Source organism: Ochotona curzoniae, unplaced genomic scaffold, assembly GCF_017591425.1.
Source record: "Ochotona curzoniae isolate NIBS_2020 unplaced genomic scaffold, NIBS_Ocur_1.0 patch142, whole genome shotgun sequence".
Taxonomy (NCBI): domain Eukaryota; kingdom Metazoa; phylum Chordata; class Mammalia; order Lagomorpha; family Ochotonidae; genus Ochotona; species Ochotona curzoniae.
The window spans coordinates 200,887-212,112 of NW_024466687.1; the positions used below are offsets into that span (position 1 = coordinate 200,887).

Here is an 11,226-nt window from a genome sequence, read left to right on the forward strand (position 1 = left end):
ATACCGCAAAGCCAGGTTGGTGATTCTTTTTTCTTAGATAAGAACTTCCTGTACTTAATGTGTCTGCTATTCTTGTCTTGAGTGTATCTCTGGCATCTTAAAGATGCCCTTGTAGTTAAATATTGGCAAGACTGAAGTAGCTGGAGGAGAGCAAGCAAGGAGAGCCTGGGCTGGTGAGGCGGTACCATGGGTTCAGTCTACTGAGCTACTACTACTGCCTACAAGATAAGGAGGCTAATGCTAGTTGGGGTCTTTTTGAGCTTCGGATTGTCTCAGCTATAGCTAATGAGCATCCTTGCCTCCCTGTAAACCCCAGAACCACACTATTGGATGGCCACTTCCTAGACAGAGGCAGATCCAGTTTTTCTCCAGTGAGTGTGTGGTGTGTCGCTTCGCTGGCCCCCCTGCCACCCACCCGGCTACCCTTCTCTGCCCTCAGTTGCTTGCCTGAAGGTTACATGGCATGAAGTGGCAGCTTGCCACTTGGTGCTTGGGGCATGAGGCATCTTATTGGACCAAGGAATCCAAGGCAGACATAGCAAGGGGCTGATGCCAGACTGACATGACTTTTCTTTGCTTCCTGTGTGTTTTGTCAGGATCAGGTGTTCCAGTCACCCCTCTCGCCCTTTTCCCGGATGGAATACGCCAAAAATCAGGGTGTGTGTCAACATCAGGACTCAGAAGACAAAGGGATGGGCTCTGATTTTGAGAACTCTGAGGACTTGGAAGGAGACCCAGAGGAAAGAGCTGTAGGCTCCAATCCCCAGGATACAAAGAAGGTGGAACACTGCCTGGTGCGGGGAATGGGCTGTAAATCACAGGATGCAACCAGAAGAGGGGCCTCGAGGCACAGCAAAGCAGTGTCCAATGTCTGCACAGGTGAGGAGGAAGTGGACTTTTTTTCTTGTAAATGTTCATTTGTTTGTTTAAAAGGCACAGCAATAAAGGGGGCAGTGGTAGGAGGAAGAGATGGGGATGGATGGTGAGGGAGACAGAGAGCAAGAAAGAGGGGGATATTTCATCCACTGCTTCACTCTCCAGTTAGCTGCAATGGCTAGTGCTGGGCCTGGCTGAAGCAAGGGGCCAGGAACTCCATCTGGATCTCGCACAGAGGCAGCAGGGGCCCAAACACTTTGGCCATCTGTTGCAGCTCTCCCAGGCTCATTAACAGAGAGCTGGACTAGAGGCAGTGTAGCCAGATGCCAAGTGGTGCCTATGTGGGATGCCAGCATTGCAAGAGGTACCTTAAGGTGCTGTGGCACAGGCTGCACTTGAAAACTGGACTTCTTATGGAAGTTGTCCTCCCATTTACCTCTAGCTCCTTTAGGATCCTAAGCGAGGACAGCATCCTTTGTCAAGGCATTTTCCAAAGAAGATTCCTAAGCAGACTTCTGGACCAACCTAGCTTTTTTAGTGTCTGTGTTGGGGCAGTCAGCCTTTGGTCCAGTCTGAGACAGGCTGTGCGTGTGAGCTGGGGTGAAGGGGCTCCCTCACAGGTCCAGAGAACGCTGCTGTCAATACCAGCTTGGCACAGAGTACCTCACAGATCATGTCAGCCTACCCACCTCGCTGTGTTCCTGGGAGAGCTAAACAATTGGAGGCAGGTAGAGAGGTACCACCATGTTGGGCAGACAGACAGATAGGATGCACATGGGCAGTCCCAGTCCTGGTCCCAAGCTGTAGATCAGCAGAAGCCGTAAGTGACCTGCCCGGGCCCAGAGGACTCCTTCCCAAGGTACCCAGGCCTGCTGCTGGATCCCTTGCTATTCCTGACATGCAAAGAGAAAAATGCTAGAACTCCACCCTCCTGGATTCTGGCTCTGGGCACTGGGTGCTTTATGTCCTGCTCTGTTTGCCCTTGGGACAGAAAAGAGCTGAAAGAATTTACAGCCAGCATTGTGAGATGACATCCTTTCCCTTGCAGCGTGGCCTCAGCTGCCCTGCTGCCTGCCTGCCCGCCCACCCCCACAGGGCACACAAACAGGAGGCTTTTCACCTGTCTGGGACTCCCTGGCTGCCCTCCACTCGGGGCTGCTCCATGCATCCTGGATCAGCCTTCAGCCTGGGCTCACCAGCTCTGTGTACCCCTTCCACTCTGTCTCTTGGCACCTCTCCCTCCCTACCATCTGTCAGTTTGGGGGTCACCTTAAACTGTTCCAGACTGACACGATGTGTTTTCAAAAGCAGTTGAGAATTGGGTAAGCCAAGGTTGGCTTTTCTTGGAGTTCCAGGACTGGTCTTGTCTTTTGGGGCTACAGGCTTGATTCAGGGGCTTTGGGCCTGGGGTGGGCAAACCTTTCCTCCAGAGAGTCTGTGGACTGTCTCCAGTATTGACTGCCAAGGCCTTCAGTAGCCCTCCAAGGTGGCATCTCAGCGACAGTGACAGCAGATAATGGCCTGCTGTCCTCTCCATGGGCAGCTGCCTTCAAGCTGAGGGAGAGAGTGCTTCCCATACCAGGCCTTTCCCTGGGGGGGGAGGGAGGCTTAGCACAGGTGCCCTTCTGAGTCCGAGGGAGGAGAATGAGCAGCACCTTGCCCCACGGTTTGCTCTGGACCTGCCTTTGACACCCCACATAGAGTAACCACTTCTGCTACCATTTTTGTTGTAGACGGGCTGCTACGGGAGGCCCGAGGGGCTGCTGGTCCCGAGGAAGAGGATGATGAGTCTGGAGGAGCCGACATGGCCATATTCGCTGGACTGTCTGAGTCGGACAGCGTATCCCGCAGTCCCCAGCAGGAGGAGGAGGAAGTGGAGGAGGAGGAGGAAAGTGCTGGGGAGAACCAGCTGGAGGAGGAGGACAGGGAGGAGCAGCAGCAGCCTCCTGCTGTGCTCCCCTGGAGGCGCCACCTTGCCCTGGGGACTCGGCACCTAGGTGAGAAGCCTGCACACCGCCGCTTTCTCCGGCCCCACCACCCTGTGGCTGTGGACCTCGGGGACCTTGATAGTCTTGTGGCCAGCATCATGGACGCGCCCACCATTTGCCCCGATTGTGGGGAGAGCTTCAGCCCGGGTGCCGCCTTCTTGCAGCACCAGCGCATTCACCGCCTGGCCGAGGCTGCGGCTGTGGCCAGCCTGGAGCCCTTCGGCTTGTCGGGCGAGTGTGGAGCCATGGTGGGGATGATGGGTGTGGGTGTGGCGGGGGGCTTTGGTGCGGGTCCTACGCTGGCACGGCCCCCGCGGGAGAAGCCCTTCCGCTGTGGGGAGTGTGGCAAGGGCTTCAGCCGCAACACCTACCTGACCAACCACCTACGCTTGCACACGGGCGAGCGGCCCAACCTGTGCTCCGACTGTGGCAAGAGCTTCAGCTGGCGCGCTGACCTGCTCAAGCACCAGCGCCTGCACACAGGCGAGAAGCCCTACCCGTGCCCCGAGTGCGGTGAAGCCTTCAGCCTCAGCTCGCACCTGCTCAGTCACCGGCGTGCCCATGCCGCAGCTAGCGGTGCCGGGCCCGCCGCGCTGCGTCCCTTCGCCTGCGGGGAGTGCGGCAAGGGATTTGTGCGCCGCTCGCACCTGGCCAACCATCAGCGCATCCACACGGGTGAGAAGCCGCACGGCTGTGGCGAATGCGGCAAGCGCTTCAGCTGGCGCTCGGACCTAGTGAAGCACCAGCGCGTGCATACAGGCGAGAAGCCCTACATGTGCTCTGAATGCGGGGAGACCTTCAGTGTCAGCTCACACCTCTTCACGCACAAGCGCACGCACTCAGGCGAGCGGCCCTATGTGTGCCGCGAGTGCGGCAAGGGCTTTGGCCGCAACTCGCACCTGGTGAACCACCTGCGCGTACACACGGGCGAGAAGCCCTTCCACTGCGGCCAGTGTGAGAAGCGTTTCAGTGACTTCTCCACGCTCACGCAGCACCAGCGCACGCACACAGGCGAGAAGCCCTACAAGTGCCCCGAGTGCGGCAAGAGCTTCATCCAGAGCTCGCACCTGATCCGCCACCGCCGTATCCACACCGGCAACAAGCCGCACAAGTGTGCTGGTTGTGGCAAAGGCTTCCGCTACAAAACGCACCTCGCCCAGCACCAGAAGCTGCACCTGTGCTAGGGCTGGGCTGGAGGGAGGCTGCACTCCGGAGAACGTGTGGGGTGCAGAAAGGAGCAAGGGGTGGGAGGGACAATCTCAGAGTGACTAGGGCTCCTTTGGGTGTTGGGGTCCTGAAGGGAAGGGTTCTAGATGAATTGCTCCTTGGGGATGCTATGTTTTCTCAGCCTCCTCCCTGCCTGGGAGATGTGCTTGGTTGATGACTTCACAGTGTACAGGCTTGTAGGGTGTGGAGGAGCAGGCAGTTTGAAGATCTTCATGATGGGACTTCATGCATTGGTTGGCAGGCAGTGGAGTAGGTTGGGCTGATGGCCTTTGGGAACCAGTGGACCGGGTGTGGTTGGAGCAGGGGATTGTTGAGTAAACAAAACACGGGTATAAATAATAGTGTTTTGATCCTGGCATGTAGTAAGCCAGTGTTTACCCAGACCCCCCCAAACAAAGCTAGGGGAACTTGGTCACTCCTTCAGGAAAGGGGATTTAGTACACTCTAACCTTCTTTGAACCACAGTGAGCTGCTATTTGAGGAAAAACTGAGCAGAAAGCCTACACACTTTTTTTTTTTTTCAAAAGACCATTTCTGGGGTTAAAGATTCTTTCATAACTGGTTCTCAGATTTGGGGAGTCCTGGTCCTGCTGCTGATTCTTTGCTACTTTCTTGAAAATAACCCCGGCTTCATGCTGGCTAAGGGTTCTCTACAAGAGGGACTCACCTCCACCTCCCATGTCTGATGTGACCCGGTCTTCTGTTATCTCCTAGGTCTCACTTGTAATCGTGCATGTGCACGGAAATCGGAGCATCCAGCCACTATCCTGGGGAGTACAGGAGACCAACGCATTCGGAGGGTGGGATGCAGGCCTCTTTCCCAGTTGCCTTCACTGTGCACCTTGTTCCCCACTCACTTCCTCCTCCATCCATATTGATGGAAGATCTAGGCCAACAGTGGAATTTTCCCACTGACCCGTGGAAGCTCTGTAGAAATCCTGAGGCTGTACACAAGGAGGACACAGTCAGGGAGAGGTATAAATGCAACATTGCCAAATAGCACAAGCAATGAATGTTTCCTGGTTGTTGATCTAGATGCCAAAATAGCGCTTTTGTACTTGCAAGGTGCTTTTATGATTTTTAATGATAGTTGTTGCTCACATCTTTGTGAGGTAGATCAGTATTATGGCTCCTGTCTTACAGAAAGCCTAAGGACAGGAATGTGGCCAGCTGTTGGAAGAAAGGCTGATATCAGTGTGAGTAGGTATGGCCTGATACTTTGTATTTTCCAGCTCAGCTGCTAGACACATGGACCTGTCATGAATTATGTAGTAAGACAAGCACACCGAAAATTCTTGTGCTTGGTGGAGAACTTAAAGGCTAGCCTAGGAGTGCAAAAGATGTCCTTATTGACAGAGCTGGTCTTTGTCCCCTCATTATGTACCCTGGCTAGGTTTTGTTTCTGGTAGGGAGCTATAGTTAGATGACTGTGGAGTAGATTTCAATCACCCATACTGAAAATTCTACTCCTAGGTTAACTTTTAGAAGTTAGAGTTGTGAAAGGCAGTAACGTTTTTTTCATTAGCAGTTGTTAACCTTATACCTTTCATGGAAGCATCTTCAATGCTGTTGGACACAATTAGGGAGGGGAGGGGAAGCTATAAAGTTGTTTTGACTGTTTTAGCAAAGTTTCTGTGAATGGTAGTAATTTATACTTGATCAGTTGTATTCTAGCAAATGACTTCTCTGGGGACTGTAGGAAAGCATGTTTTTGTCATTATAAGAACATATTTTTTAAAAAAATCTTGAGCATCCTGGGCTTGTATAATGCCAATTATTCCTGCCCTCTTAATCAGTTTATTGTTATTCAAAAATGGAAATAGATTTTCAAACTCTAGTTTTGAAAAACACTAGTTTTTTAATGTTAGGAAATGTAATACCAGCAAAGAAAATGTTCATGATTTATTCTGACTCCTGCAGTCTGAATAACTAGTGAATATTTGCCACCTGAAAATAATTTGGCTGATTTGTAGGTAATATTATTTCTTTGTGGTGTTTTTTCATGCACATCTACCTCTTACAACTATTTTAAGTTCTTTCATGTCTGTGCCAATGAAATCTCATCCAACTTTTGATTATTCATGGGTTGATTATCTACTTTATGGGTTCTTTGGTCGTTTGTTGCCAATTTTACATGCAGTTTTGTTTGCATCAAGTGTCACGTGTCAACAGTTTTACAGAAACTGAAATGGGGAGTAGACATTGAAGCCAATGTAAGGTAATTTAGTGGCAGTGGGAATTTTTATACTTCATTTACCTCTTGTTCTATTACTGTGCGTAGGAGTTAGCTACCACATCCATACCTGTTCTGTGAGCAAATCCCTTAGTGGAAGTCATGGGTTTAACACAACACCCCAACCTCATAGTACATTTAACAGGTGATTCCCAATTTCTCACGATTCTTCAGGAAACATGAGTATTAAGTGAGGATCAGTGTATTCAGGAGGTTGTTTCTTGTCTGTAGCTGTAGAATAATAGTTTTGCCACTCTTGAAAATTTTTATTTGAAGACTCTTCCCATCAACCCATTCCTGAGGGTGGTGCAGGTATCTTATTTGTTTCCTGGGGAGTGTGGCTAAGAGCAGGCTTCCTCTGCTGCCCTTTACTGAGTCAAGTCTGGAACAGTTGATTAGGTATTTTCCATTAAAGCTTAGTTCTAGGTTGGAAGATAAGCAGTTAACCCCTTGAGCCATGAGGTCTCTTCATAGACAAGAGGCGGTACCTTTCTGAAAAAGTACAACAGAAGAACCTGTGTTCAAAGACAATCTGAACTGCGTTTCTGAAGTTTGTGCACATTTTCCTTCATGATAATGTTATTTTACAGCTCTTTGTTAAAATAGTGAATAATTTAATGATTGCAAAGTAACAGATTTTGTGTGACTGTGTGCTTATGTATGTGAGAATTACCATATTTTCAGGTTATTTTATTTAATGATGGTTCCTTGAACAGCATTCTGGTGTTCAGAAACCAATGTGACATATTTGATATTAAAATGCATATCTGTCATTCACTGTGTCATTCCTGATTCCTTAATTGTCACCCTGTGAAATGTCACCCAGCTCAGTGTGTGGAAGCTATGTTCTCAAGTCTATCAAACCTTGGCCTGCTATTCACAAGATTTTAAAGCAAAGATTTCAAAAGAAATATTATTTGAAAGAGTGACAGGGAGAGACAGGGGGCGATCATTTATCCACTGGTTCACTCTCTCGTGTGGCTATGACAGCTGTGTCTTGGCCAGGCTGAAGCCAGGAGCCAAGACCTCCATTTAAGTTCTCATGGGTGGAAGGAGCCCATGCATTTTCGCCATTATTCACCACCTTGCCAGGCATAGCAGCAAGAGTTTGGATCGGAAGCAGAGTAGTGGGGTCTTGGATGTGTGCTCTGTGTTAGGACATGCCAGAACTGCAAGCTGCAGCTTATTCTGCTGTACCACAATGCTGACCATTGTAAGTAAGATTTTGTTCGAAGTTCTACACATCCAACCACATTAAGACATTGTCCATGATTACTTTAGCACTAAACTAAGAGAGTGTTGAACACTTGTGACTAAATAATCCATGGCCTTTTTTAATGTTTATTTTATTTTGATTTATTTGAAATGCACAGAGGTAAGGATCGATCTTCTTTCCCCTGGTTCACTTCCCCAAAGTCTGCAACAACCCAGCTTGTGACAAAGGGGAGCCGGGAGCCAGGAGTAACAACCGGTTCTCCCATTTACGTGGCACAGACCCTAATGCTTGAACCATCACTTTTCTATTTCCCAGGGCACGCATTAGCTGGAAGCTGAATCAGAAATGGGACTAGGCACTATGATACAGGGTATGAGCAACCCAAGTGATAACATGGTGTGTCAGGATGCCCACTTTCATCCACAATTAAAAAAAAGAAAGAAAGAATATTCTGGGCCTAGCAGAAGTCTTTGCCTTGCATGCACCAGGATTCCATATGGGTGCTGGTTCATATCCCAGCTGCTCTGCTTCCCATCCAGCTCCCTGCTTGTAGTCTAGGAAAGCAGTAGAGGACGGCCCAAAGCCTTGAGACAATACACCCACACAGGGGACCCAGAGGAAGCTCTTGGCTCTTAGCTTCGGATCAGCTCAGCATCAGCCATTGCATCCAACTGGGGAGTGAATCAGTGGGTAGAAGATCTTTGTCTCTTCTTTGTAAATCTTGCTTTCCAAGAAAAATAAATAAATATTAAAAAGAATCTTTCTTGGGAATGACATGTTGACGTAGTGGGTTAAGCCACTGTTTGCAGTCCAGACATCCTGAATGAGTGCCCTTTGAGTCCCAGCTCTTCTACTTCCAATCTAGATCTCTGCTAATGTGTTTGGGAAAGTAATGGAAGGTGGCCTAGGTAATTAAGCCCCTGCAGTCACATTGGGGACCTGGATGAAGCTTCTGGCTTAGCCTCTGTTGTTGTAGCCATTTGGGGAGGCAAAAAGCAAATGGAAGATCTTTGTTTCCTTTCTAGGTCTCCCTCTGTCTGTCACTGTCTTTCAAATAGAATAAATGAATTTTATAAAACTTCTTTCTTCTTTAAAAAAGTGACTGGATGAGAGAGAAAGAGAGAGGAGAGCAAGAGATTTATCTGCCCATTCACTTCCCAAATGGCTGCAGCATCCAGGGCCTGGATCTGGTGGGAACCCGGAACTCCATCTGGACCTCCCACATACAGGCAGCAGGAACCCAAGTACACAGGCCACCGTCTGCTGCTTGCCCAGGGACACTGACAGCTCCATCCTTAAGTCGGACAGCAGGGACTGCTACCTCCCACCCCATCATCCCCACCGCTCCCCACTCAGTTCACAATCTGAAGATACTTACCAATGGTCCTGTATAGGAAATGTTTGCTGATTCCTATGCTAGAATGTTCAGGTCAGTCCTAGAGAATGCTGAAATTGCTTGACAGCTGACATCTAAGGAGTCTGCTTATCACAAGCAGCAACTCTGAACAACATGCTTATGCTAAGAAGGCTTTGGGTAACTTGGAATGTGTTGATGTTAGTTTATTGGTATTGATTTTCAAACATTTGTGTGTTCAGTCTTTATCAATCTGTGAAAGGTAGTCATGGATAGGTGGTTATGGAGAAGGGCTACAGTCTCCAAATGAAATGATTAAAAAAAAATGTATTCCTAGATCACAGAACGCAGGATTTTCTTCCCTTGCTTCCTTGTCTGTAGAGCTTAATGATTTCTGATAATAATGAATAGGATTTATCTGTTGAACTGGCCTTTGTTGAAAATGTTTCTTAGCTTTTCTCTGCCCAGCCTTTTAAAAAACAAGGAGTCTACAGATGCTGCAGGAGGGATTATCAAGACCCAGGAAAGAGGAGTGTAAAAAGCACCTTGTTCTCTTTGCAAGATCAGAACTGCTTGCTAGTCTGTGCTTCCAAGAGTCCTTTCCCTGCCCAGCATGGCCATGCAAATGCTAGGTGCAGTCTTGGCAGGACTGACCTCACACACACATTCCTTAGCAGGAAGGAGATGCCAGGCCAAGTGTGGGTCTACTTGTTGCTCATCAGAGAATGCTGCAGGGGCAGGTAAGACTACCCACAAACACCCCTGTCCTCCACTCAGCCTGCCTTCCTCCCCTGCAGATGTTCATCCCCACCCTCAGCTTGCTGAATAAAGCAGAATCCTAAGCATCTCACTTTTCAGCTGCTTTTGGCAATCACCTTGATCTTGCTCTGTAGGCGGCAGGAGGAGCACGTTTGGCCAGCATCTAGCATGAACCACCCAGCTTGGCTCTTCTTGTTTCCCTGTCAGAGCCTCACATGCACTGCAGACTCCAGTTCCCTCTTGCAGCCTCTGCCTTCAAGGTCAGTTCTGCTAAGCCGAAGCGCATGCCAGTGGTATTGCCTGTCCAGTAGTCCAAGTGAAATCCGTACCACTCTTGTACTCCATGCATTCATTTGCTGGCCTGGAAAGTAGTCAGCTGGGCAGCAAGATGTGTCATTTATCAAGTTTCTCTGTTTAATGACCTTTGTTTTAAGAATATTTGTATTAATTTGGAAAGGCAGAGTTACACATAGAAGAATCTTTTGGTTCATTCTCCAAATGGCATCACAGACAGTGAGAAAGTGTGTATGTGTGTGTGTGTGTGTGTGAGAGAGAGAGAGAGACAGAGACAGAGAAAGTACTCTCAATATACCAGTTCATTCTATCAGGAGCCTGGAACTCAAACGGGGTCTCCCAAACAGCTGTGGGAAGCAGATATGTCCAGTGGCATCTTAATTGCTGCCCCAAACACTCATCCAAACATGAACCTTTCTGAGTCTGCTCTCCAGGAGCAGTAGGGCATATTTAAGTCAGCATTAAGTTGTGCAGTTGAGCTATCTGCATGTATCACAAGAGAGGGACTCAGTTCCTACTGGGCTCCTCCTTGGCCCTAGGACTAGACCCTTCACAACCCTAGGAGAGGTTTGATGTTTTTGCAGGTGGGTTGTCTGATGTCATTGAGCTGGGAAAGATCCAGGAAACCACCTTCTCAGACAGCTTTGGCTCTATGCAAACAAGCAGATTATCCAAGAGAAGACTGCGCCACTGTGAAACTGAGCTGCAGGAGTACAGGAGTGCCAAAAGACACAAAACCACTAGAAAATTGTTCAGTATTGTTGGCAGATCTTCCAGGTGGGGCGTAGCCTTCATTGTGCAGTTAAGGAAGCAGGCTCAGGAAGGTGAAGAGATTAACTTTGCCGACAAAACAGAAATGAGAGACCAGGATTTCAGTCCTGCTGGCAGTGATAGCCTGGTTCCAAACAGGACTCTCCTCTCCATGATCAGGGCCCTTATCCACAGTGAACCCTGTGCACCTGCCAGCCTCCACCTGTACAGGGAGCTCATCCTACAAGCCGACATTTAGGCAGCAGCCTTGGGGCTCCATGGGCTGGACAGACACTAGGGCTGTGTGCTTTTTTCTTTTCGGGGGGTTTTCTTACCAGCAGGCTCCAAGACCACTGTGGTGGTGGGGCAATGGTGTTCTTTAGCCCCAAGAACCACTGGGGACAGTCTGATGAAACATGTATGTTTACTGTAGTAAAGCGAGCACAACTTACATAGACTAGGAAAGGGGCATTTTCAACAGTCTTCCCACTCAACAATGACACTGCATAGAAGGCATGTCTGTCTTCTG

General features: G+C 49.0%; 1 protein-coding gene across 1 annotated transcript; it reads left to right on the forward strand.

The window, feature by feature from the left end:
- Positions 1–578: 578 nt before the first annotated feature.
- LOC121166483 (zinc finger protein 697-like) lies at positions 579–4,048 on the forward strand. Its single transcript, XM_040995610.1, has 2 exons — positions 579–879; positions 2,610–4,048. The coding sequence occupies exons 1-2, from the start codon at positions 636–638 to the stop codon at positions 4,046–4,048; spliced, it is 1,683 nt and encodes a 560-aa protein (XP_040851544.1). The 5' UTR covers positions 579–635.
- Positions 4,049–11,226: the final 7,178 nt, after the last annotated feature.

Bases quoted from the DNA above. Each gene is read 5' to 3' on its own strand.
- LOC121166483 (XM_040995610.1), top strand. From the start codon at position 636: ATGGAATACGCCAAAAATCAGGGTGTGTGTCAACATCAGGACTCAGAA. The intron at 880-2,609 runs GTGAGGAGGAAG...TTTTTGTTGTAG, and splicing joins AGTGTCCAATGTCTGCACAG to ACGGGCTGCTACGGGAGGCC.